The sequence below is a fragment of the Falco rusticolus genome, chromosome 12 (assembly GCF_015220075.1).
Source record: "Falco rusticolus isolate bFalRus1 chromosome 12, bFalRus1.pri, whole genome shotgun sequence".
NCBI lineage: Eukaryota > Metazoa > Chordata > Aves > Falconiformes > Falconidae > Falco > Falco rusticolus.
Genome location: NC_051198.1, coordinates 7,586,014 through 7,613,445, shown reverse-complemented (window position 1 = coordinate 7,613,445; position 27,432 = coordinate 7,586,014). Strand labels below are relative to the sequence as shown.

The window sequence follows — 27,432 nt, the reverse complement described above, 5'->3', positions numbered from 1 at the left end:
TGTTAAATAAAATCATACCATTTATTAATGGTATTATTTTTACAATTTTGAAAACTATTTGGTGCAGTAACTGTGACTACATACATAAATTGAAATGCGTCTTTAACATTTTATCACATGACTGTACAACCTCTTTGCTGTCTTAAAAATGAACAGTATACTATATACATAATACTAGAACTATTATGGAAGGCTAAGAAGTAGAAGGTGACAGAAGTAGAGCATGCAAGTATTTAATATTGTCCCTGAATCCAATGTGTGTTTATAAAATGCATTGAATAGGATATTACTTGGGTTAGCTTCTGTCCCTTATTCCTGTATAGCTACTTTGGACACTTTTCAGGCATTACTGCGCCTTCTAAAGTAACAGGCATCTGACTTTTTAGAACCTTTCTGTTGGGTTAGTTTTGGCATATTGCTAAAATATTTCCTAACAAAACAAACTAGCAAGAGGAACTAGCAGTTCATGATTTAGCCAAGCCTGGGTGGAAGTTCATAGTTCTGAACAGATATGCAACCTGGTTGTTTTCTTTCTGTGAAGCACCAGAAATTTAGGCATGCAGTTGTTGGATACTTTTTCAATGCATGTTTGCAGGAGCTTTTGTGTTGTGTTCATTTTTTAATTAAAAAAAACCAAAACCAAAAAGGTGCTTGGAAGACTAGGAGCAAGGGTCATCTTCTAGGAAGTTCAAACAAGCTGTTGGAGGTGTCCAGTAAATTAGAACTGAAGAACGTGTGTGTGTGTGCTTTTGCAGGCCAGTGTGTCCCTACTCAAAGATATCTAGACATGAGGCACCTCTGATTGCAGGCACGTAATCTTGGCTTACACCTGGCTGGCTGAGAGGCCTGGTTCTAGCAATGCCCAGTCACCTCTCATGTGCAGCCAGGTGTTCGTAGGCTGCAGCAGCTATGGTCATCTGGTTTGCAAAGTGAGTTTTAAAAACTGCATCCAGTGCACACCACTCAAGGGGTTAGGCTACCCAGACCTGGAAAAAAAAAAAAAAAAAAAAGCCAGAACATAATGCTTGCTGTTAATTTACTGTTTGCATGCTCTTGTTCCAGTATCTGTCTTCTCCCTGAAAAATATCTTGCAAAAAACAGTCTACTGTGATACGCTTTGAATAAGCTTATTTTGATAATGTTGAATTCTAATTTTTTTCTTTTTTTAATTATCATTTGGGTGAGCTAATGGGATTTCCACGACTTCTTGTTCAGAGAGGGCTGAGAATGTGGGAGAGTGGGGTTAAAACCTGAAGTTTTCTTTGTCCCTGTTTTCTGGCTCAAGGCTTGAGGTCATCTCATGCTGTAGTCCACTGCAATAACCCCTGCCTCAGCCTTGCTTCTTGAATTCTGGAGTCGAGCTTTTTATTTTTCGTTCTCGGGGTCAGCATGCATTGTAGGGTGTTTTTTGCATCTGAGTAACTACCCTGGATAGAATTGAGACATTTAGTGCATTTTTATGGTATAGCCATCAGCATCCAGATCAGTAGCTGAATTTTCTGGTGTGCCATTACCTCATGAAGGGGAATTTTATCTTTCTGTCTTTAAAAGAAATGCAGCTTTGCAGCAGACCTCTTGTCAAATGTTGTGTCTGCTATAATTTTTCTACTCTTCAGTTTGTAATGCTGAGTTAAAAAAAATAAATCATCTACTCAGCCATTGCAAGATAATCTTAAACTAAGAAAACGATCTTTTCAAAACCCTGCAATTACTGGAATGTGGTCTCAGCTAACACAACAGCCAGTTAGCAATTTAATATATTGAGCCTCTGCATTTGGTTTTTTTTTTTGATGAATTACAGCTTTCAAAAACAAACAAAACCCCCTACAAACTATTGTGTTGGCATGTTTCTGACCTGCTTCAGGATTTTAACTTTTTAATTCTTTTAGCACTTCTGCTACTACTCTTCTTTGAAAACTGTAAGAATGTACTTGTATTTTATACTCTAAAACTCATCAGCTTTTGCCTTGTTTTCCTGCACAGGTTAATTGTATTTCTTGCAGCTGTTAATGCACCGCAAGTTTTTGTTTTGTTTGTGTATTTTGTTCAAAAGGTCTTTGAACAAGCTATTGGCAGAAAGCATTAGTGCCTTAATATCCATCAGAGAGTGGTTCCTCATGTTGTGCAATACAGCGTGATACTTGAAAGCTAGTGACAAGGTTATTTGAACTCTGAACAAACTTTGAGAACATAATCAGCTCACTTTCTTGCAGCTGTTGTCAAGTGTTCTTTATTTGCTTACAGAATGAAAAGGCCCTTAAGGTTTTTTTTTGAAGGAGATGTTGAACATTTGTTTTAAAACTGTTAGTTTTGACCAAAGAAATGCATGTTGTATCTAAATGAGAAAGTATGACAGTATGCATTGCCGCCTAAATTTCTCCAATCAAAACTAGCAAAACCGGTCGTAAATACAAATCGGTAGCCCCTTGCTTATCCAGTTTCAAGGGAGCCTTTCTTGGCTTAAGGATTTCTTCAGTTCCCATCCAGTGAAGCTGTTTACTTACCATTCCACATGCCACCAGGAAGAAGAAACAACAAAATGGCTTCTTTTATTTCTCGGTCTTCTCAACAGAATGCCTTTTGCTGTCTGTCTGAGCAAATGCTTTCCTCTTAGTTCTGAGCTTCTGATGAGGAAAATGGAAAAGCAGCTGCAGTTAACTGTCCCCATGTGCCAAAAAATAAGCCAGTGAGGAAGAAGACCAGACTGGTTGAACAGTTCCTTTGGCTGGAACTCAGGAAAAAAAGGAGAGTTTATGACCTTTGGAAGAAGGGGCAGGCAACTCAGGAGGACTGCAAGGATGGCGTGAGGTTATGCAAGGAGAAAATGAGAAAGGCCAAAGCCCAGCTAGAACTTAATCTGGCTATTTCTGTTAAAGGCCATAAAAGACCTTTCTATAAATACATTAGCAACAAAAGTATGCCCATCCTTTGTTAGACGTCGGGGGAGACATAGTGACAAAGGAAGAGGAAAAGACTGAGGTACTCAATGCCTTCTTTGCAGCAGTCTTAATAGTAAGACCAGTTGTTCTGGCTGGGTACCCACAGGGAAACAGTCAGCAGCCTGCTACACCACTTAGACACATGCAGGTCTATGGGGCTGGATGAGATCCACCCGAGAGTGCTGAGAGAGCTGGCGGAAGTGCTCAGCAAGCCACTTTAAATCATATATCAGCTGTCCTGGCTAACTGGGGAGGGCCCACAAGACTGGAGGTTAGCAAATGTGGCACCCATCTACAGGAAGGGCTGGAAGGAGGATCTGGGGAACTACAGGCCTGGCAGCCTGACCTTGGTGCCAGGGAAGGTTATGGAGCAGATGATCTTGAATGCCATCCCATGGCACACATACATGACGACTGGGGGATCAGGCCCAGCCAGCATGGGTTTATGAAAGGTAGGTCTTGATTGACAGACCTGATCTCTTTGATAAGGTGACACACCTAGTGGATGAGGGAAAGGCTGTGGATGTTGTCTACTTAGACTTTACTAAAGCTCTTGACACCATCTTCCACAGCATTCTCCTGGAGAAACTGGCTGCTCATGCCTTGCATGGGTGTAATGTTCACTGGGTAAAAAACTGGCTGGATGGCTGAGCACAAAGAGTGGTAGTGGAGTTAAATCCAGCTGGTGGCTGGTCACCAGTGGTGTTCCCCAGGGCCCAGTACTGGGGCCAGTTCTGTTTATCGCTGATGAGGGGATCGAGCGCACCCTCAGCCAGTTCCCAGCTGCCCCCAGGCTGGGGGAGCGCTGACCTGCTGGGGGGCAGGAGGCTCTGCAGGGGGGTCTGGGCAGGCCGGGCCGATGGGGTGAGGTTCCACAGGGCTCAGTGCCGGGCCCTGCCCGAGGGTCACACCAGCCCCCCGCAGCTGCAGGCTGGGGCAGGGGCTGGGAACTGCCCGGCGGGGAAGGGCCCTCAGCACTGGTGGGGCCACATCTCGCACCCTGGGGTGTTTCAGGCCCCTCACTGCAGGGGGGACGCTGAGGGGCTGGAGCGGGTCCAGAGCCGGGCAGGGGCTGGGGACGGGGCTGGAGCACCAGGCTCACGGGGGGCGGCTGAGGGACCTGGGGGGGGTTGGCCTGGAGAGGACTTGGGGGACCTTATTGCTCTCTATAACTACTTGAAAGGAGGCTGTAGGAAGGTGTTTGTTGGTCTCTTCTCCCAAGTAACAAGTGATAGGAAGAGAGGAAACAGCCTAGAGTTGTGCCAGGGAAAGTTTAGATTGGATATTAGGAAAAATTTCTTCACTGAAAGGGTGGTCAAGCATTGGAATGGGCTGCCCAGGGAGGTAGTTCAGTCACCATCCCTGGAGGTATTTGAAGGACGTGTTTAGTGATGGACTTGGCAGCGCTAGGCTAGTGGTTGGACTTCATGATCTTAAAGGTTTTTCCAACCTAAATGATTCTATGAACAGTAAAGATTTCTGCTCCCAGCCAACACCCAGCTGCTTGCAGTGATGGATGTGGATGAGTGTCACACCTAAGTTTTAGCCAAGGACCAGAGGTCACTCGGTCTTAACTTGCAGCTGCAATCTGTTTTTCTAGACATTGGTTATGCAGCCCATGCAACTTGGTACTGTAGGAAGCACAGCTTTACCGTTAAACTAGTGAAAACTGAAAAAAAGGAGTGTGCACCAAACCTAGTTTTCTACAGTTCAATGAGCTGAAGCATCTTTAAAGCCTTAAAAGCCTGCTCTTTCTAAAGCATTTGTTTAAAAGCTTATTGTAAGTCACGTTGTAATGGTGTTTTTCTAAGAAAAGGAAGAAAAACCCCATCTTTCCATCTTGCTTCATTTGTTAATTCAGAAAGTCACTGAAGATTAAGGCATTAAATAATTATCTCTGTTGTGGAATCTTGCCATGGTTGTTTGTTAAAATGTAGCACTCTGTTTTCACAATGCTTTATACAACTATTTTTTGAGATTTAGGTACTACTCTGCTGTAAGGGACTCTGAAACAAACAATTTTAAAATACAGTAAAGGATTCTGTGTCCAATCCGTGATTTCCTTCACTGGATAAGTTTTATTTTGTCTTTATTTATTTATTTTCTTTTTTGTTTTGCTATTTTTATTTCATCTAAGTGGAGGAGCTCTAAAACTGGTTATTCCTTGGGGGAATAACAGATAAAAATATTTTACATTGTTTTTTAGAAACAATGTATGTGCCTTAGGTGTGTTTCCTAAACATTAACTTTAATTGGTCACTTTCTTGAAGGCTGTGATAGGTTTACTCTCTTTCTAGGTGGTGAGGTAGCTCATGAAATGGAAGAAGAGAAACCCAGGAAAAGCCAAAAAGATGATGAAGAGCAAATTACCAAGTACAGAGAACTTTTGCAAAGCATCCAGGAAAAAGAGAAAAAACAGGAAGAAAAGGACATAGGAATGGAGATTAAATGGGTTCCAGGTAAACTTTATTTTTTTTTCTTTTAGTAACTTGGAGAACATGCGGTATTGGCCTGCTAATAGGGGTGTAGTGTAAGGTGTTGGATTTATAGCAGTAGAAACTGACCTTTTTTTCCCATAACTTGAGATCCAGATGGTTTACAGTGGGGGAAATGGAAGAAATAATATGGCTGAACTCAGTTCTTCAGCTGTAATCTTCTCTTTGTAGCTTATTTTTTTGCCAGGTTTTTTGTTCTTGCTTTTTCATTCATCACTTTACAGGTTTTTCTTGAATAGAATTCATGTGTTTGCCATAGAGTCATAAAACATACCTACACTTTTAAAAATGAAAACCAGTATGATTTGGAAACAGCATAAAATTGGAGGAGAATGGTTTGAAAATCTTGTGTTATATATTATGCTGAAGATCTGGGGGAACAGAGAATGGAGGTGCCTGACCTCCAGTGAGACTGCTCTGTGGGAGAAAATAGCTACCAGGAAGAAAAGTTGGGGACAGTGACATCCAGATTTTCATCTGGAAATTAATAAAAGAACTCCACCATATAGCATCCCAGAAGAACTCAGTCCTGAGATCTGAAAACCAGTGTCTAGGTTTTTTTTCCTTTATGATGGAAAGACATTGAGATTGATGTTTATGTTTTGTGTATGGGTGTGTGTTTTCCCTGAGATGTAATGAGTCGGTTTCAAAACTCACCACATCCACGAAGGGGAAGGTTTTCACTGGCCTCTCCTTGATGCTGGCCTCGAGCTCATTCTGCCTGCCTGTACCAGCCCTGGCACTTGCTATATCTTTTTGCATGCTTGATTTTGTTTACTAAAATGACTGAACTACTCTGGAAAAGCAGAAATAATCTGGATCTTTTCCACTGAGTTAGCGAGTCATATAGGCAAATGGAAGTATTTGGTGGATGCTCGGAGGGTTGAATTACTTATTCCAAAGATGGGGAAGTGTGACATTACCATTTTAGGGGCAGCAAGGTGCTATTATTTGCTCAGTAGGTGCAGACTGCAGGCTATGCAAGGACACAGCCTGATCTGTAATACTGTAGATTCTGAGACCACAGACATATGAGAATCCAGCCCCTTCACAGCTGATGTGTTAATTCCAGCTAGGAATGCAGATCTACTTAGATGATTTACACTGATATTATTCTGAATCACTCAGATAACTCCTCTTGAATATAAATGCTTGCTTTTTAAATCTTGTTTTGGTCTGTACTACTTCACTTAAATTGATAGAACCGAATGGAATAGTTTTATTCCTAGTTCTTGATAAGATCTGTATTCAGAAGTATACACTGGCATTAAAAGTAGTTCTGTGTTTTCAGTCGTACTTATATAATTGCAATCATTTCTGGCATGAATTCTCCCAAAACTTACTAGAGAAAGCATGTATGTACACAACAGGACGAGTGCTTGCTAACACAGCTGTGTCGTCGTGCTCTACTTGATCTGCCCACAGTGTGTCAGTATTTGCATTCATGATGTTGCTGGCTTAGCAGCTTTAAGCATTGTGCCACTGTGCGTTCAAGGCAAGTAAGTTCTCATACATAAGTAGCTATTGTAAGATTTGTCACTGAGATTTGTTGTTGCCACCTTTCAGACTGGAGGTGGAAACCACAGTCAAAACAGTTGCTACTAGGAATGTGTTCTGTATTTATATAGGCTAGGCATTGTTTAAATGTTAGAAAAGCTCCTACTTGTTGTGTTGGTTTGGAAAACATGGCTGGGGGCAGGGGGTGTTATACAGTCTGTCTTCTGAAGAATCTTGCAAATTGTATGAATGAAGTCCTGTAAATTAAAAAGGTCTAAGCAACGTAATGTCGTGACATAGGCACCTAGAGCAAACTGTTCGTTGGAGGAGATGGGAAGTTGTTTCAAGAGAGACTGAAGGAAACTCTTTAGTCTATTGCACAGGGAGAGCAAGTTTTCTGAAAGGTTCTGCCTCTCAAAACTGTGCCTTAAATGTTAAAAGTATATTATATGAAAATTCAGGAACTGTAGTAGAGATGGAATCCAGTTCCCTAATACACGGGCTCCGTGTTTTTTTACAATAGAACTTGACTTTAGAAAATCAGTTTTGTTCCATATTACATCTGTTCTAACACCTTCTTTACTGCACCTTCTTGTGGTAGTCTTAGGACTTTTGATATATCTTCATCTCTTTTGAGGGAGGGATGGAAAAAAAAACCACCCAAACAAACAAAAAAACCCCCTATCCTGATAAATATGACTGCCTTTGTCTAGAGGCAGTTGAATGTCTGTGCGCTGGGTCAGATTTGTTCATGTAATGATGACTTGAATATGAACGTGTGCACAAAGAAGTTGACATTGGTATAGTATTTGATGTCAGTTTAGCAACTATGACTTAGCAGTATATGTTACTGCTTCCTCATTTCTTACCCTGAAAATTTAGAATATTATCAAAGAGCAGAGGTTCTGGAAATCATAGAAGTGTTCACTTGCCTTTGCTAGTTAGACTGTTCACCTCCATGAGGTCAGTCAAACCACTACTAGCTATTAGTCCCTGAAATACAGTTTTGCCCAAAACACAAGTACTAAAAGCGAAGACCAGTGTCATAACTTTGTTTTTGAGTCTAATGTATGGGAACACTTTAGCTGTTCCTGATTTCAGGCACCATTTGGAGAGGAGGTCCTGTATACCTGAAAGGGAGATTTTAATATTTTTTCTCTCTCTCTTTTTTTTTTTTTTATTTTTTTTCCCCCCAAGTCATCACATGCTGAACAGTAGTTTATAGCTCTGGCAATATATACACAGTTGAGGCTGTGCTTTCCTACAGGAGAGAAGTGCATTAATTGTTATTTTTTTTCTTGAAGAAATGTGCTTATTTAAGTTCCAAAACAATTTAATTATGTTCAGTGGGAGCATTCTGGGAATTAAAAAATAGGCTCTTTTATAATCTCTTAAGACTCCTTAATTTTTTCAGAACTGGTTTATGTCTGTTGAAATATTTTTATTATCAGGCTATGCCTTAATCTGCTTGACTTACTGCAAAGTCTTTTTCCTGCCCAAATGTTTCATATACAGAGAGTTACAACAGTTAAATGTAGGAAGTTTTTCAATTGAAAGGCAGAGAACTGAATTAATTTAAAATTTTGAGTTTTGGCACAAATATTTACACATGGTTATAGAAAGCATACTTTGTGAATGATTCAGTTATTCTTGAATCATAATAGTTTTAAATAAACCATGGTGCCAGCAAAAATAAATTAGCTGTCGTTCCAACTCTCTTTGGTCTGTTTCTTTTAGGCACAAAATCAGTGTTATATTTAAGCATCCATCTGTTTTCTTAATCATATCTGATTTGAGCAACAATTACTGCGCATCCTTATCCAACTCCCAAAGCTCCCTTTAGAAGGTGAAGAGGGAGAAGACCACAACTGCCTTTCTTGATGATATTCAGCCAGTCTTTCATACAGTTTTTTTCGTTGGGTTTTTTTTTTTCATTGGACTTAAATATTCTTCCTTTGGGACGAATGAGATGTAAATATTTAGCTAGGCTTAAAGGAAAGTATAAAATCTGTTTTCATCAGAAGCAGAATAGCAGGCAATCATGTCTCTGTAAAGTGCATAGTAAACCCCAACTGTATGTTGTTACAGACTATATGGAGCACAAAAATGCTCATATGGAATATATATCTCGAATCCGTATCATTGCTTAGTGTGTCCTCTGACTGAAGCAGTCTTACCTCTCGCACCACGAAGCAGTGTGTACTCAGCTGTGCAGGGGCTCAGCACTGTAGTTCTTCGCACTTGACAGCTGCTAAGTGTCATGTTTTCTTTTCAGGCAGTTAGCAGTATGTTAGGAAAACTGTCTTAAGATGTCATATCTTCAGGGGTGACAAATTCTAATGTTATCAGAATATTTGTCTGCTATTCCTTTTAGCTACCTGCAACAAGTTAATTCTTTTTTCTGGTAAGACATGATGTGCAAGATGAATTTGCTCATTTAGATTTCCTGAGAACAGAGAAGTATCCTCTTAGCTTCCAGTAATTGTGACATTGCATGCTGTTAAAACTTCCGAAAGTTTTCAAAACTAAGTGTGTAGAGAAGCAAAAATTCTGCCCTGCTTACCCTCCCCCACTCTCCCACCAGTCAGAGAAGCAGTACACTTGGGTTTGTTGTAGTATTTATCACACTTCTAATCCTTTAGCTCAGGTATGATTTAGTTGTATGCTCATAGATGACCCTTTTCCCCTTTTCTTGGTCCCTATTTGTGAAGATTAAATACAATTAGTATGATTGATTTAGTCTAAAAAAATATGATATCAATAAGGGCATAAATTAGCCTTTTCTATGGCCAGTTAATAATTCCACCTAAAGTAGACAATTCCTTTCCCCTTCTGCAATCAAAAGCCTTTTGACCACTTAAATACTCTCTTCTTCTCGGGAAGTGGTCTGGACAGTAGTTCCTAAGCCATTCTAATCTGTGGAGAAACTCTAATGCCTTTCATGAGACTGCCAAATACCACAAGAAAGGGCTGTATTTTCCTCCAAGTCCTTCTGTGCCAGATGGATCAAATGATTCCATTTTCCAGGCAAATAAATCAGAAATCTTGTAACCCCCTTTGCAATTTTGGGTCTTTTTTTTTTTTTCTTTTTTTTTTCTTTTTTTTCTGGAGATGTGACATGTATTTTTTTTAATTCAGTATTTACTGTCTTCAGAGAGAATCTGCAAGGTTGCTACCTGGCCAGTAATTTTTTCCACAAAAGTATGCAGAACAATATGCAAAGTAATAGTAGTTCAGTTTCTGGGAAGCTGATGACTCTGCTTTTGTTTGGAGATGAAGAGGTGTACAGTTGGAAATAACTAAATATTTGGTTTTGTTGTGTGAATACAGAGGGTTTCTTAGCGGCACGTTTTTAGTGAACCTATACAATATCCTTCCTTTATCGTGGCTCTGCATTTATTTGCTGGTGTAGTACCCAGTTTTTGTGGTTGTAACGGTTTGCCACTTACTGTTAATCCTGGCTTCTTCACAGGATAGTGGAAGGACACTTCATATTTTTTTCTCTACTTTTTTCTTCCTAAAAGGCATAGTTTAATATGATTTTAGATCTTGTCCACACTTTGTGTTTCAGACATGTTGTAACCAGCTCCCCAGCCTTTGAATTATTTTTGGAGTGTTGACAAGCGCAAGAACAGGAATTGGTGTTTGCAGTTTTTCAGAAAAATGTTCTGCCTGATTTTCTGAGGACTGGTAGAACTGTCCCTGAAAGCTGCCCATTTTTTCCATGATGAACTCTGTTTTCAGCTCCTTTTTTACTGAGGAGAGCTGGAAGGAATGTTGAGGAGTGGGGACTGGCCAACTGAGAAACCTGGGAGTTGGGAGAAAGAAGGGGATCTAGGCTAGGGCATCTGGGGAGGTCCAAGTATAATTTCCAAGCAATAAAACTGGTATGAGGGATGGGAGAGTAGGATTTGGTTAGGTGAGAGCTGGACTGGGATGGTAAGAAGGGGATGCTGAAGAGAGACAATTAGAACAAGTAGAATTGGGGAAGAGACAGCAAACATCAGACTTGGAGGGGGAAGGAGAAACATGATTCCTACACGCTCCCAAGATCCCATCAGTCATGCCATAAAAGAGGATGTTAACTATAGGATGTCTGACTACCGTTGTTACAGAAGTTAAAAAAAAGAAAAAAAAAACAGTGTAGTGAATGATACAATGAATTGCAGGTAGGAGAAAAATGCTTCTATGCTAGGCTGTTGCCTCCTGCCAGGGAAGTGGATTCTGTCTTTCTGCCACTGAATTCTGCTCCAGTGTGTTGCAAGGCAAGTCAGTAACAATCTCTTGCGTGGTGAAATTTTGGCTTTGCAAGTGTCCATCTTGTGAAGAAGAAGCTGAAAGTGTATAGGCTGTGGCCAAATCTGAAATCAGTATTTGTTCTCATAACATCACAAGTGCCTGTGTGATCTGAAGAACTTTTGAAAAAGCATTCCTGAAAGCGTATGGAATTTTTCAAACCAAAAAGTGAAGATTGCTTTAAATAAAGGGTAACTTATTCGGATTTAAATATTCTAGATGTCAAATAGGGATGCTCCAGTGGTACTTAATGGATTCTTTTTAGAGGTGATGTTTTGTACCATTGAATACTGTAAATGATACATAATATAGAAACGCCATTCGTGTTTCTAGAGAAGGGTTCAATTCTGTTTGGTAATTTTGCTGTGTATTTCAGTAACTCGTCTATACATTAAACAGTATCACAAAATATTGAGTAGTTACGTGTTTGCAATCTACAGGTCAAATGGTTTAAGATACTCTGGAAAAGGTAAAATGGGATCATGTGATAAACTCAGAATGCATATTTGCAAAAAGGCTAAATTGAAAGTTACGATATATTTGTGCATGCAGCTTTAAGTGCTAGGCATTGTAACTGTGGCAGTCTGTGCTAAATTATGGAATTTAATGTAAACCTAATTGGCATATCCAGACTTACTTGTCTGATCCTGTTATGTGAGAATCATGTAGAGCCAGATATATTGCACTTCTATGAGGTTTACTTTTCTAGGACCCTCAGAAAACTGTCATGCTCTGAAAGTAAAGAGGAAACTTCCTTCAGAAACGTAGCCACTTTCCCAGCTCTTGATAGGTCAGAACCAGAAAGTTGAGGGCTTCTCTTACACCATGCTCACAACAAAAGGGTATGGAAGAGGTGCAGATCTGAGCTAATGGTCTGATAGTTACTGTTTCTCACTGAATCTGGTGAGAGAATGGTACTCTCCTCCTTCAATCTTTCAGTTCACATAGCTGCTAAGTATAAAAATTGCTTTAGGTAACTTGGTGTGCTAAGTAAGTAAGAGGATGGTTTATTTCTCTTGCTGCTGGCTTTTGTTTTGTTTTGTTCTTGAGTTATTACAGTATGAGCTGGTGATCTGTGATAACATAAAACATTTCAGATTTTGTTTGTTTCTTTGAGAGACTGATATCTTTCAAGTAGACTGTGCTCTTAATCTGCTTCTTGTTAACAAATTTTTTATTTATTTTTTTTAAAAAGGCTATTTACCTTAAGCATTGACTCTGAATCTAGGTTTACTGTTGTGCTGGGTATGTCCTGGTTTTAATTTTACATGGTTTTCTGTTGTTAAAGCAGACTGGTACTAAGTAGCTTTAAAAGGCCAGATGACTTGAAAATAGCCTGCCTAGTTTAACTTAATGCATATCATGACATTAGTACATAATGCAAGAAAATATTGGGGTTTTTTATTTATGGTTTTTCTGCGCTTTCTAGCTGTGGATTTATTTTTAGTTTTAATTTATTCAAAGAATAGCTTATTGTTCTCTTTTACAATGATGGATGAAAAATACACTGGCCATCAGAGATACTGCACCATTGTTATAGTAGTATTACAGAGGCAGTGTTTCAGCAATGGAGATGCTAAATACAGAAGCTTTATCACGTGAGCAAGGCATACTGATAGAGCAACAACAGATAATCTCTGTGTGAAATGGACAGCACCAGCTAAGCCAGCTGTGAGATGACCCTATATTATTCTGATAGTGATTTAACATTTCAGAATTGTTGTCAAGTCACTTCATCTTTTGTACTTTGTTTTGCCGTGCACAAAAAATGGGAATGACTGGACTGTATTCAAAGCGGTTTTGTGAGTCTTAACTAAGTATAGGAAGGTACATTAAATATAAGGGCTCTGTATATGTCTGTTGTTGTTTTTTGTTTTTTTTTTAATTGTGGTACTCATCCTCAAAAAGTGACATCTATAGATTACACAGTCTAATGTCTGGAGGGGAGACCTTTCTGAGGAATAGCAGGAGTCTTGGGAATCAGATTATCACATGAGCAAGCTCTTCTTCTGAGTGTTGTATATACTGAAGGAATGTGTCATTTGGAAAAACACATCCTGTAAAGTGATCTTATTTATAAAGATGTTGTTTTAAGCAATATTTGTTGTTTTCACAGACTCATTAAAGAAAAACTAGATTATTATTTTACAAAGGAGGAAGCAGTTAATTTTTTAAAAACCAATCAGATTCGTATAATTTCTTTAACTTATACTTTTTTTTGGTTTAGGCCTTAAAGAAACTGCTGAAGAAAAGGTCAAAAACAGGTTGGAAGGAAAGGATAACCTAACTCCATGGCAAAAATATCTAGAGAAGAAGAAAGAAAAAAGAATTCTAAAAAAAAAGAGAAAGGTAATGTTTGCATTGGCCGCTTGAGGGGAGTTGTTTGTTTTCCTAAGTTGCTGTTATTGTTTGGTTTAGGTAAGCTAAAAAAGTTGGATAGCTTCCAGTACTGTTTTAAGGTTAGAATATGCAGTGGTCACTCATGTGGAGAGACCGAGAGTGCCTCATCAATCTTAGAGCAAAAGGATATGCAGGATACTACTGATCATATGTATGCTTACACAAAATTTGTTTTATCTGCCTCTTGCTTTGAAGATAAATGACTCATAACAGCATTTGGTTTTTAATTTACATTTTTGAATGCATTAGGAAGGGTCTTTTTGCTCCTTTACGCCTATCAGTTCAGAGTTGTTATGGTAACTGTTACTTGGGGAATTTTTGGCTTAAAATGATACAAACTTGTTTCCCAAAAGTGTAACGTCAAAGAACTGATAGCCACAAAGAACTATTCAAATTTCAAATTGCAAGAGAATTTGGTAAATAGTTCTGTGTGAATAACAAAATGGTCCTATAGGAATGTGAAAATTGCTGCTGCTTCATCTTTCCACACGCAGAAGGTAATTGTGAAGTAACTGACTCCTGTGGCAGTAATGTGCAGAAATAGGCAGATAAATTAAATGTTTGTGCATCTGCTAGAAAAAAAACAAACATGTAGCATACAGAATCTAGCTTCCCTAAATTCTTAAATTACTCTGAGTGTAATTCGTGTTGCAGAAGAATGTTTTTAAGAGCAATCTCTGTGGCTCGAGTTACACTGTGCATTCCAGTTAGTTTTAACTGGCATGTGCTGAGTAACTTCCTAAACCTTACAGAAAATGAGTGCTCTGAATAGAGTAAGTAGCACAGTTAGGTAGTAGAGCAACTTTTGCTAGCATAGTATTCTTGTTTAGTCTGATAAATTTGAGTCAAGGGGCAAGGTGTACAACAGAGTACTTCCAGTAATAACATACTTTCTTTTAAATCCGAAGTCAGTCTTTTTGACTTTTGGAGCAGAAAATGAAGCTCCTTGCTCAAGTAAGTAGAGCTTTTGTGGAACATAAAGTAAGGACATAACAATGCTGTGATCCTGTAATGTGCTGGTATGGTTAGGTAGTGCATCACAGTTAGTGGGTACATCTAATAAAGATTCTTGGAATATACAAGTAGCCCTTCTTCAGGTACATAAAAAGCTTTCAGTCTGTGAAACAGACTTTTAAATTGTTGATTTGTCTTTACTAGCTATTTTTAGTGTATTGTAGTTTTATGATCAGCATACAGTATTTCAGTTTTCATCTTCATAGTTACTAACAGAAGGAACATCTAATTGCAGTGAAACTTAAGTAGTATATATGTTGATTGAAGTAATGTTTGTGCTTTGTTACAGGCTACTGCTGAGAGAGAACAGAGTGAAGATGAGCTTCCATCTGATGTTGATCTCAGCGATCCATATTTTGCTGAAGAACTTGAGAAAACAGGTGGGTCAAGACAGGTGACCACTGGAATATGTCTGCCCTTTCTTCAAATAATGAGCTTTCAAAACAAGTTGGGATAGAGTAAATGCAGAAATAGCATGTTCAGAATGAAATAAACTAGGTGCCATTTCCGTAGGTGCCATTTGCAGCTGCTGTGCTTGTGAAATTATGCATATTGTGGTGTGTGGAATGGTAGGGAACATTGTTCTTTTAGCTTTCACCAGAGAACATTATGTAGCCAAATTCTGGGGATGGCTGTTAAAAACAAACTGACCATCTGCACCCCTAAATATTCCAAAGAAAAGAACCTGATTGCCTTTGAAGCCTGTTTCCTTTTATATAGGAGGAGCCAGATATATATGGGTCCCTGTGAAGTTTGGGTCCGTTGCAAAAATGTCAGATGTTTTTGCATCATAAACAAAGTTGTCTTTCAGAAGAAATCAAATTTCTTTTCTGTTACACTCATACATGTTTTTACTAGTGTACTCTGGCTACCTAGAAGCCCAAACAGTAAAATGTAATATTTTAGGAAATAACTTGTCCAGTTTAGATTTTTAGGATACTTTTTTTACAAGCTTTTTAGTCTGATGTTTAAGTTAGCTTTTGCTGTGGTAATAGTAAATTTATTTTGAGTGTGATTTTGCTGGTTAAAATCCTAAGGTAGGGATAATCAGTAAGTGTAAGGCTTAAAGTGAGCTGGCTTTCCGTGCTTTTGGGAGCCTAAACCTAAGGGTGTTCCATGCTATTGTATATTAAAAGAAGAAAAAAGAGGGGGGGGGGGGGAGAAGAAAGAAAACAAGCAATCAAACACAAAAAAGGTAGCAACAGATTTACAAATATTACCAGTCTGTTGTTTTCATTGGGTTTTCTTTCAACGTAGCAGTGCAGATCAAAGTTCCATTTAAACAGAATACATTACTGTTAATTTGATACCAGTCGGCATAGGCTTCTTCTGTCGTGGTGGTTTGAAGTTTGTATTAGGAGAAAATAAATAATTCAAAAGCAAAACCTAGACGACTTTGTGTCTTACTGTGCTTATATGTATGTGTTAATAGTCAGAAGTACCAAACAGTAGGGTAAGTCCTACCCATGTTTTACAGAAAATAGTGCAATTTAAGGTGTCATGCAATGCTGTTTTCTGCCATGCTATCCTGGCAAGTTGTATATAGTTTTTTTTCAGAACTCACTGTAAAGATGCCATTCCTTCCACCCCTTTTTTAATTTTTCTTTAATAACAAGATCGTGTAAGTACTCTCATATTAATAATGGATGTTTCAACGTTCTATGTAAAATCTCTGAAATAATGTTTTCTTCTGCATTATATAAGTAGTTCTTTGTGTCATGGAGGGGCTCGGCAGAGAACAGTCTTATCTGCAGATTCTTGTCTGGAGGATAGGCTTTTAGTGTTCCTGGAGTCTTTGAGCATAGTATAATAGACGTAAAGGTTAAGAAAGTGAAGCTTTTTTCTGCAAGATTACTGATAATCTGCTGAGAAACAGGAGAAAACCAGAATGTGGCTAGCCCTGCAGAGGTTTTAAAGGGAGAGTACAGTGGCTGGCTGCAAGCCAGTTGACATTTTAACAATGATTACACAGCACAATTTTGTCTGGCTTTCACCAAGTTTACCCAGAACAGCCTGTCTCATAGCTGGGGTTGCTTTTAAGCACAGCTAGCTTATCCAGTTGGGGAAAATGGGTTGCAATCTTCTTTGAACTAGGCTGTAACTCTGCCAATTTTCTATCTAGGGTACAGACAGTATACAACTTGAATGACTGTAATTTTTCATAAGCCTTCCACAATTCCCCTGAAAAATTGAAATTTGTCCCTTAAACTGACTGTCAGATGATCTTAGATTATGCTGAAGAAGCATGTGACTTTGGGATATGCTCACGACTCAGGTGGACCAGTGCAGAAACTGGGAGGACGCAGTAGTACTGTTAGGGTTTTGCAGTGGTGTATTTGCTCCCTTGCTGGATTCACTTGTTGACCATAGTGTGTATGGGTCTTGTATAAATTAAGTTTTTGTCAAGCTTAGGCAAATGAAAGAGTGTAAGAAGCTGTTAGACAAAGGGCCTCACAAATTTGAAAACTGGAAATTATGGGAAGTCTACTCGAGTGTGTATTCATCAGGTTTGTCTTTGTTTTTGAGAACTGTTTGTAAAGCAGGCAGTGATTCTTGTACTGTAGATGCTTCCTCTTGGGAGAGGCAAGGTAGAGCAAATTCTTTGTTCCTGCTATGCCCAAAGAGAGTCTGCACAGGGTGCAGGTGTGTGCAAATTAGCACTCATGAAATTCATGACAGTGGTTGCTTTGCACAAAGTTTTCATCTGTGCATAGTGCCTCTGTGGATTTTCAATAGTACCACAAGCTAAAATGTAAAATGCTTCATCTGTATGAGCCTCGATGTTGCATTGCAGAAGCTTGATTCTAGTTTGATATTATCAAGAAAAAGAATAGTTTGTTACTCGTTTTACATGGATGCACCTATTTCAAAAAGTGTTGCACAGCTTCATTTGGCCTGGCCAGTTTCAGTCTTACTGCATCTGTTTCTGCAGGGTCTCAGAACAGGTTCGTGTAAGATAGAACGACTTTTGTAGCTTGAAGTGTTGGAAGATTAATAACTGAATAGTGTAATTGCTCATTAACATGGGAGCAATGTCCTGCTTTTGGAGTTCACTCAGCAGTTGCAGAACACTTTATAGACTATTAAACATACTTTCTATTGATCGTTCTTTGAGGAATAACTCCTATAGGTTCCAAACCTTTTGATGCCTTCTGATGGTCTAATTTATGATATATGTAAGAATTGATGGTTTCTTAATGCTAGATGGTAGCGGTACGACTGCGGGGACATTAAGAGGTTAACAGCAAAAGCTTAGTACAGTTGTAGAACCTGTACTGGGAAGATAAAGGTCTCAGCTGTGTTACTGATTTATTTACTGTCTGTCTTTGCAAGGCTTTTGAGACCAACTTTCAGGCTTCTGAATGAGACAGGTAAGAGGTCTTGTGAGAGAAGTTTTTGGTCTGGGGTCGATCTCTGTGTTTGAAATATCAAAACTGTGATTAGCTTTTACTGTTAGCACTGGAAAGTTGATGTGCAAAATGAATGTTGCAGACTGGATTCTTGAGCTGAGAAAGAGCTGAGTGGCAGCCTGAGGGGGGGTTGCAGCAGAGACTTGAAGCTTTTTCACTGGCTGGTGGCAGCTATCACATTCGCATAGCATTGAAGACAAGTGTCTGCTGCTGTAAGGCGGAACAAATCTGTTTTAAAGATGGCAGTGGGGATTAGGTACTAGGGGAAATCGGAGGTTTTGCAGTCGTTTGGGAAAGCCTTTTATCATAGGTTTTACATTCCTAAGTGTGCAAAAATGGTGGGGGGGGACTTCCAGAATGTATGTGGGAAGAGGCGCTGTGTCAGGAGTATGTTAAAAAAGATAGAAAATGATGCATTTGTGAATTCGGAACTGTTTTCAGTCTGATGGAGAATTTTTAGTGCTAAGTGTGATTTTTAGGCCCCAAGCTGGTTTTATTAGTTGCATAGTGTCATAGTAAGAAAGACTGATTGATTGATTGATTGATTTTCATGGAAAAGAGCTTAGTTTAATACTAGTTCCTGGTTCACCTCCATCTGCAGCAACAGAAGTCTTTGAAGGCATAAAGCTAAACTATCTTCAATTCTGTGATTCTACATATAGTGAAAGATGAAGGAAGATGACTTGAGGGCCCCTTCTGTGGGGCATGGGTGGAAAGGCAAAGGGATTTACTGATTTAGCTTCTAGAACAGTTGTCTCCAATTCATACCTCTGATTCCTTTTCTGTAGTTTAGCCAGTTCTGGGAAGATACAAAAGATTTCATAGTTGTTGAAGTCTTACATAAGACATTTATTTCTCCCTTCTACATATTAACATAAATTGTGCAGGTTAGGTTAACAATATTATGTCTGTATCTGATTTTCCTGCACATTTTCTGGAACTACTAAATCAACAGTTCTTAAGCTGATGACATTGTGCATCTGGATAGTTTATTTTTTGGTGCTGGTGGTTTGTTTCTTCTAGAAATCCATTTCCAGCTTGGAATCCATTTAGAAATAGTCAAGAGAATAGTCAAAGGAGAAAAAATGTACTTCAAGAAACGTGTCCTGTTCCAGAGTATACTTAGTGATATAACTTGACGTTTTTCTGGCATGTTTGTACTTCTAGTCTGACTACAAATCTGGCTTAACAAAATGGAGCCAAATACCTTCCTTAAGAGTACCCCCAGTGGACTGTAATAAATTGCCTGGGAATGTAATTCCAAGCTCAAAGGTCAGAGTATGTGGTTCAGGTCAGGAAACCTTCTGCTTTTCCTGCTCCTTCTTGATCAAGATCTACAGGCATTCCAAAGAGAGTAATTTGATTTTGTAGGATTTATAAATGGATCTGTTTTCATTAAAAGTTATGTTTGACTAATGTCTTATGCTGTTACTATCCATTATGTCTGCCTAATCAGCGCTGCGTATCTAAAGTAAATTCTGAGAGAGTAAGAGAGCTTCATCAGAAGAGTATTCGATCTGAATAGTCACTCATATTTTAATTACCTTGATTTTGTTCAGGTCTTTTTTGTGAGGGTTTTTAGTGCTAGAACTGTTTTTCCCTTTCTTTTTTTTTTTTCTTTTTTCTTTTTTTTTTTTTTTTTTTTTTTTAACTGATGAATTCTTACTCATCTGCCGGACTTGTATTCTGGGTACAGAGAAGAGGTGCACATTTGCCATTTATTCTAAAGTATGTACTTTGTTGTCTACTTAAGTAGAAAGAACGAGCAATATGAGAACTGCAGAACACTTCAATTACATTTATAAGTATATAAGCTAATATCTCTTTAAAACACCCTGGGAGTGGAGTGATGTCATGTGCTTGCCTGCACTGTTGTGATACTTCTCTCTATGGCTCTATGAAAAACACAGTAAACCCATTTTTTCTAACTGTTCTTTGTTGTTGATTTGTTTATGCCATTGGAATATTGCTGCCTCCTGAAACAAATATTCAGTGGATTGTTATTGCTTTAGGTCTAGCTGGCTTTTCTTAACTTTTCAGCCTTTTTCCAGCATCTGACACTTAAGTATTGATTACAAGAAAATGAGATGCACTTAGAGGTTCTATTCATCAGTAAATTATGTTATCATGAATAAACTTGAATAAACATGTTTAATCATATATTATATTTGCACTCAGGTGTAAAGAAGAAGCCAGAATCTGTTGAAAGTACCTCAGAAGATGAAGATGAAGTTGAAAGACAGAAGGTAAAGTGGTTTAAGATGTTAAGAATTACAGATGTTGCATTGCCTGAATTCTGTAAATATTTGCTATGTTTGTGAGTGGAACTACTGAATTCCATAGGATGGCAATAGAATAGAATTGTATAATTTTAATAGCGAGAGCTGTTGGAACAAGAACTACACAAGAAAAATGGTAGGTGGCACATGACTTGATGTCTTTAAGATTACACCAGGCTACCTTTCTGGGACAGTTGAACACAGCAGGGATAGGCAGCACTGAAATGTGAGGGCACAGAAGTCATACTGGTTGAGCTGATAGTCCCTCTGGCTTTAAAGCTGCCACAGTAAGTTTTCATGTTGCGTGGTGCTCAACATTTACCCCTAACGTCAGCACTGTATGAAATATCTGTGTGTCAAAAAATTGTCCTGTAGACTTTTAACTTTGAAGACTGAGTTGTTTGGTATTGCATGCTTGTTTTTCATTCTTCCTCAGGACAAGTTAGCTAAATAATTTATTGAATTCTTACATGTTAATTTTTATTTTGCTGTATAGATATCAATATAAAATTGTGATTTCAAAGTTATAGTGTGCAATTTCCAGATTATATTATTAGTATGTTTGAAAGTTGAATGTGGGTATTTGCATTTATTTTATATCTAATAAAAAGGAAATCAACTTCTATATGTTAAATGTTAAAAGAACATTCTTATGGATGGAATAATACTGCCCTGACAACCCTGTTTCAACTCATTTATGTGTGTGTCAGCTCATACAGACTTCATTAATGAGTTGTTACATTTGTTGTAGGAAACTTAATTTCATTGTGTACATGGACTATCTTATTTTGTAACAGGCTGAAATGGCCCTACTTATGATGGATGATGAGGATGACGCCAGAAAACATTTTAATTATAAAAAGATTGTAGAACAACAGAATTTGAGCAAGAGGAAAAAGAAACTCTTAATGAAGAAGAAAGAATTACTAGAAGATGACTTCCAGGTAATGGTATACTCCTGATTTTAAGGCTCAGCTAGAACCGTTGTTAATATCAATTATTTTCAGGACAATTTTGTTTTTTTCATATCCTTCTCCTCCCCTACTCTGAAGGAGAAGAGCTAGATATACATTTTCAGGGAGTTCAAGGTTGTTTTCAAAAAGCAAGAAATATACTGACACAGTGTTGAAGGAAACAGACTTAAACTCTGTGTAAGGCAACAAGGTGCTATTTATGCAAGGCCTTGTACATCTTGTTGCCTAATATACTCCTTGGTGTGTTTGTTCTGATGGTTATCCACTGCTGCTTTTGCCCCGGTTGGTTCTTGACAACGAACCTTTCCTTGGTCTGCCAATAGAGGCACGTACAGGATTTGTACAAGTGTTCACTTCTCTGTTTTACCAATCTTCTGGCTCTTCACCTCACACTCGCTGGGATTCTGTGACTGGAGCACTTCCAGGAATGGTGAACAATCTCACGAGCTATGACTCCCTAAGCAGCTCGTATTTTACTGTGTTTGAAAGCTTTGCTATCATGGGTAAAAGTTATCTAAAATAAATACTCCTTTTCTCCCTTCAGGTAAATGTTGCTGACACAAGATTCCAAGCTATGTTTACTTCTCCCCTGTTCAATTTGGATCCTTCAGATCCAAATTTCAAGAAGACAAAAGCAGTAGAAAAGATCTTGGAAGAAAAAGCTCGCCGAAGAGAAGAAAAGGAGCGAGATCTTAAGGAGGCAAGCAAGGGGCAGGAGAACAAGATGGCAAAGAAAGGAGTTGTTGCTAAGAAAGGCATAGATCCTGCTTTATCAATGCTAATAAAATCTGTCAAAAATAAAACTGAAGAGTTTCAGGCAAGGAAAAAGCAAAAATTGAAATAACTAAACTTCAGTTTTACTCAGAAGTTGACGTTAGTTCCATTCTTATACCTGGCGACACCTATTAAAGTTACTACAGCCTGCTCTGATTCCCATCCACCTAAAATTTTCTGAGAAGTCACTTAATTATGGTGGTGAGTACTGAAGTAACTAGAGCGATAATCAGTCTTTTCTTCTGCCACAACAAATACGTATTTTCAAGGTGTAGATTTCCAGTAATAGTACAAAAAAGTAAGTAAGGAATTGGTGGGTTTGGGGCTGTTTCTTTAGTATCATGCTGTCTCTTAAAGATAACAAAAATGCTGAAGATGGCTACAAAAAGTAGTCATAATTATGGCTGTAATTTATAAATAACTTCTGCAGAGATTTATTGCTGAGACTAAAGGGTCTTAAAGTTTTTAATTCCACAGAAGTCTGTAAAACATATTTCTGTTGATAAACAAGGTGGTATTGTAACCAAAAATTGAAGAAATTTTGTATACAGGTTTTCTGTACATTTTAAAAGATTGCATATATCCTTCACTAATTTCTCCTCTAAATACTTTTAAGACTTCCTGGATAACAGAACTAATTAATGGAAATACTGCCATTTAGAGGTGTTTCATTAATATATGTTGGAAATAAATGGTTTAAATTGGCCCGAAGGAATTTTGGATACTTAGCTGTGTGGTGGTGTTCTGCGCCTGAATGAAATTATGTCAACATTAAACTTCTTGCTATTAATATTGCATTCCCATTAATTTAGTTAGACTTATATAAGATCTTCCATCATTGCAAGTATTAAAAGCAAGAGAGAAATAAAAGCTAGATCTAGATGATACAATTTTAGAAACCCTGTTGTTTGGCCATGTTATTAGTGTTCGTGATGAAGGTATCAGTGGTGCAGGGAAAATACAATAGGTAGAAAATGATCTTTCGTCCCTGGAGTGTGGGGATTGATTTGTCTTTAAGTTTGGGGTTGGGTTAGAGTTTTTTGGGTGTTTTTTAAGTGTTTGCTGTATCAGCTCTAATGGAAATACAACACTGTATCAAAAAAAGAACTAAAAAGTTAGAAACAAGGAGCTGAAAGGCAATTTGTAATTTTAAAGAGGTATTGTTAATTTCTGAAACATCCTACTGGAAGTGGCAGGAAGCTTCTGAACATGGGTATACAGTGGAGAACAGCATAGTGATATTCAGCAAGACAATGAATTTATGAAGAAAGATGCTTTGGGAAACAAAGAGTTTTCCACCAAGGGAAGCATCCCTGCATCAAACAGGAGAACCAATCGTTACTACTTAAGAAACTGTTGTGTCATACGAAAGTGATAAAATGTACATTTATGCATCTGAGACAGACAGTGGATGAGGAGACAAGCCTCCCCAATAATGAAAGATCATATTAATTTTAGAATAAAATTTGCAGCATGGAAAACTAAGTAGTTGTCTGTCTGCAATGCAGTTACTTAAGACTGGCACCTATGGTATGATTTCCAGGTGCCAGAGCAGTGACACCAAGCTGAAAGGATAAAATTTAGACACACCATGTATTTGTACAGATTTTTTCTACGTGTGGTTCATTGCATGGCATATATTTTGTAGGCATATGAAATGCACTAGGGGCAGTAGCTTGAAGTGAACGAGAGTTAGAACTAGGATATGGTGACGGAAGGGCAAGCGTTTATGTACAAAGTGTGTGGAAGACTGGAAAGCTGAGAACAAAAGTGAAAGGTCTGAACAGAAATGCAAGTCAAATGAAGGACCCACCTAGCCCAGCATCTGATCCCTGACAGTGGCCAGTGACAGGAGATGGCAACGGTGCACTTAGAATATTACACCTTGTCAGCGGGGAAGCAGGTACGTTCATAACTGTTCTTTTTCTTTCAGAAATACAGCGTGGGTAGGACTCACGGTCGTAGGTACTTACTTTGTGAAAGCACCATTTTGTAGCTGTAGCAACAACAGAAAGTGTCATTCTGTGTTGGTGCACCAGCAAACACTGTTCTAATAGCAAGTCCACAGTCTCCCTTAATTTTGTTTAATAATTTGTATGAAAAAGCAAATTTGGTGGGGGATGAAAGGCAACAAACTGTACTGTGTCTTAATCTAACCCTGCCAAGTTCTACCAGATACTTCTGTTTTGATGCATTTGATGTGCGTGTTCTTACAGAGGAGTGTCCTGGCTTGTGCACTAGCAGTAGGCATAGTCTGCTGTGTTTGACTTCCTGGCAGTAGTTGAGTCACTTAAATTACCAGTGCTTTTCTTTTTGGCTCGGTGCTTTTATAACTTTATTGGAAAATCTGTGGCGTCAGTGAATCTCCGCTCCTCTGGAATGCCCAGCTACGCTGAATGACTCATGGGTCCAAAACTATCCAACAGAACTTCTGTACTACTTCAATGCATCTGTCCTTTACAGTAACTTTGCTGGAGAACTGATTGAACAAAAAATGATTATAAAATTATAAAGTCATAAATAGTGATGAATTCTTATTGAAATGAAGACGGTGTAAGTTATGCTGTGTCTTTTCTTACATGCACATGTGCTGGCTACCTTCTTTCTTCCATTTAGGAAGCCTAGCCTGTACTTGGGAGTCATAGCAAGACAAAATGCACAAAAATTATGAAGGCAGACTTGACAGTGATTTTAACTATTGGTTGAAAAAAATATTTTGCTGTGTGGTAATGTGTGTTGGGTATCATTTAAATGTTTAATGTATGATAATTTTAACTCACCAGATGTTCTTTTTATTGTTGTTTTTGTTCTCAAGTTGCTGAGTCCTGAAGGGGGGGCATCTTGGTTGGGAAGAATTGTCTGTTTGTAAAATGATTAGGTCTAGAGCCTCTCTTCCCCACCCCCCGACTTTTTTTAAAAAATCAAATAATTACTTACTATGTCCTAATGGCTCAAAGCCCATCATCTAATCTCTATAACTCCAGAACAATACTAACAAAATCTGGAGTGATTTCTTTCTGTGTTTTCAGGAGAAGCGTATCTTCTAAGTCTGATAAGAAGTGGTCATGTCTCATCTAGAATTCCTTGCAATTCATTGGTCTTGGTGTAAACAAAACAAAGGATGTTTTTGACCATCTCATCCTTTTAAACATGAAAATAGGATCTGGAAATTCTAACCTCTGAACTTTAAAATATGATTTTTATTTCTCCCTTTCACTAAATGCCATGTAACCAGCAAACCTGATGGCAATTAAGTAAAAAAAAAAAACAACCTCAAAAAACAGGACTGTTAAAAGTGAGACAGAACTAATTTTTCTAGCAACTTATGGAGGTCTGGTATAAAGTAGTTTGTCTCCAAGTTGGCAGCCATCAGAGCTCATGCTAGAGTGTAAGCCAGACATTTAAAGATCTAATATTACAAGTGGAAATCACAAGAGGGTTTGATTTATTTAAAAACTGAGAAAGATCAGACAACCAGAGATGAAGAGCCACGTATGTTTTCTATTATTCCTTTCTTCTAAAAATTAAATGTATTATTTCCAATTAATAGCAAGTTGGCTTTTTGTTCATTTCATATTTTAATAGTGTCCAAAAATAACAGTAAGTTGTGCTGTAATGTGCTTTTTTAGCAAACAAAATCCAACCAAAATACTGTGGATTTTTTTCTTAATAAAAGTCTTAAAAACTTATGTTATATGTGATATATATTTCAAACTACTAGAGTGGTTAGGTTGTTTTGCACTTGTCTTAAGTCATGAGTTAAATGCTTCAGTTTTGTAGCTATGATAAGAACAGCAAAAGTAGTAGTTCTGATAGCACAGTAATTGTCATTATTTCATACAATACTTTACATTAGGAAGGTTGCAGTCTTAAAAATGTACCTTTTCATGCACAGGATTATGTTACTGTATTCCTGTAAAAAGCAAGACAAGGTGGTAGAAAGGTCTTGTCTTGTATTTTTCTTTCTGTGCTTGACATACCGTGTTACAAATGGGAGTATTTTTGTCTGGGTTCTGGATCCAATCTAGATTAATGTCACTTAAGGTCATTATTACTTTAGATCCTCCTCATCACTAGCATATGAGCAATCCCTACTCAGTACTGTTCCAGCTCTATTTCAGCCATCTGAGACTATGCAAGTTTTAAACAACATTGCTTCTAGCCTCCAGTGAGCACACTGGCAAATCTCCTTCTGTCCCATTCTCGGAGACACCCGATCCAAAGGCTGGTTGCCACGTTGTCGTGGGCAAATGCTCTTGGACTGCATCCCGTGCGCTCCTTGGCACTGCACAAATCCCTTGGCTTTGCACTGAAATCCAGCCCAATGCACTTAGACCTTTCTCTTTTTATCCTTCTGGAGTGAGGAAGGAGGGAAAGGACAACTGAGGCAGATGAGGTTTGTATTGACTTCCGACAGCATGAGTCAAAGACCGACATTATAATTCTGAAAAGAAAAACTGCCCGTTGCAGTCAGCAACGTGTGTGGCTGAACCACTGCTCAAATGGGTTGGCAGTTTGACTGTGGAAAATAGAAGTCTGAACAGAAGTGGTTAGCAAAAGGACTAAGAATAGCAAAGGGAATGTTTTAGGGTGGCTGTGACTTCTACAGGTGACGAGTTAAAATAATTTCTGTGGAGTGCAACCCCCTCCCCTAAGCATAAGCTGCTTCAATTCCTCCTTCCCCTGCCTGCTTTCCCCCTTAGGTTAATACCAGGGCACTCAAAGAGGGAGCGGGTGTGTGAGCTGCCCTGAGAACAGATGCCATGGGCTTTAGGAGAATTTTGGGGCAGGGCAGGACAGCCTGAGCCATTGGTCTTTTTACTGAAAGAGTTCTGGAAAAGTAATGACAGCAGCACTAGCAGGGAGAGAGCCTGAGAAGATGAGCTGTGATGAACAACGCCTCTGGTGTTGACCTACAGTTGTTCTGAAAGGTGTCCTTATGCCCAGAGGTGGGAAAGAAGGTCAGCAGTTCCCAAACCAACCACAAGTTCAGCTTTTTTGGTGGTTTGGTTTTGGGATTTTTGCAGGTTTCTCATACACAAGTTTTGTATGACAAAACTAAATATAAATGCCTAGGAACCAAAAACCATGTCAGAGAGAAAATCAAGCATAGTACATGTGAAATCAGCTTTGGCATTTGTTTCAGTTAGATGAATGGATGCTTTTCTTCAAGCTGTAGTCTGACATTATAATGCCATGAAAGGAAGCAGTTTTCATTATTCTGTATTTTGGTGTCCAAGTGCTTGACTTTGCAAAATAACTGTTTTGTTAGCAGGGTTTTAATTTTATTTTATTATCATTAAATAAAACCCACAACCCTTATGCTCCGTGGAAGCCCATCTGCCTCACAGATG

The 27,432-nt window shown here is 38.5% G+C and overlaps 1 protein-coding gene across 3 annotated transcripts in view; it reads left to right on the top strand.

The window, feature by feature from the left end:
* The window catches only part of ESF1 (ESF1 nucleolar pre-rRNA processing protein homolog), a 37,085-nt gene extending 12,093 nt beyond the window's left edge, over positions 1-24,992 (top strand). For all 3 annotated transcript variants that reach the window (XM_037405203.1, XM_037405202.1, XM_037405201.1), the window contains 6 exons: positions 5,237-5,398; positions 13,455-13,576; positions 14,931-15,021; positions 20,230-20,297; positions 21,128-21,274; positions 21,849-24,992. In XM_037405203.1, coding sequence (XP_037261100.1) covers positions 5,237-5,398; positions 13,455-13,576; positions 14,931-15,021; positions 20,230-20,297; positions 21,128-21,274; positions 21,849-22,148 — 890 coding nt within the window. In that variant the 3' untranslated portion in view covers positions 22,149-24,992. The remainder of the gene's footprint in view (positions 1-5,236; positions 5,399-13,454; positions 13,577-14,930; positions 15,022-20,229; positions 20,298-21,127; positions 21,275-21,848) is intronic.
* Positions 24,993-27,432: the final 2,440 nt, after the last annotated feature.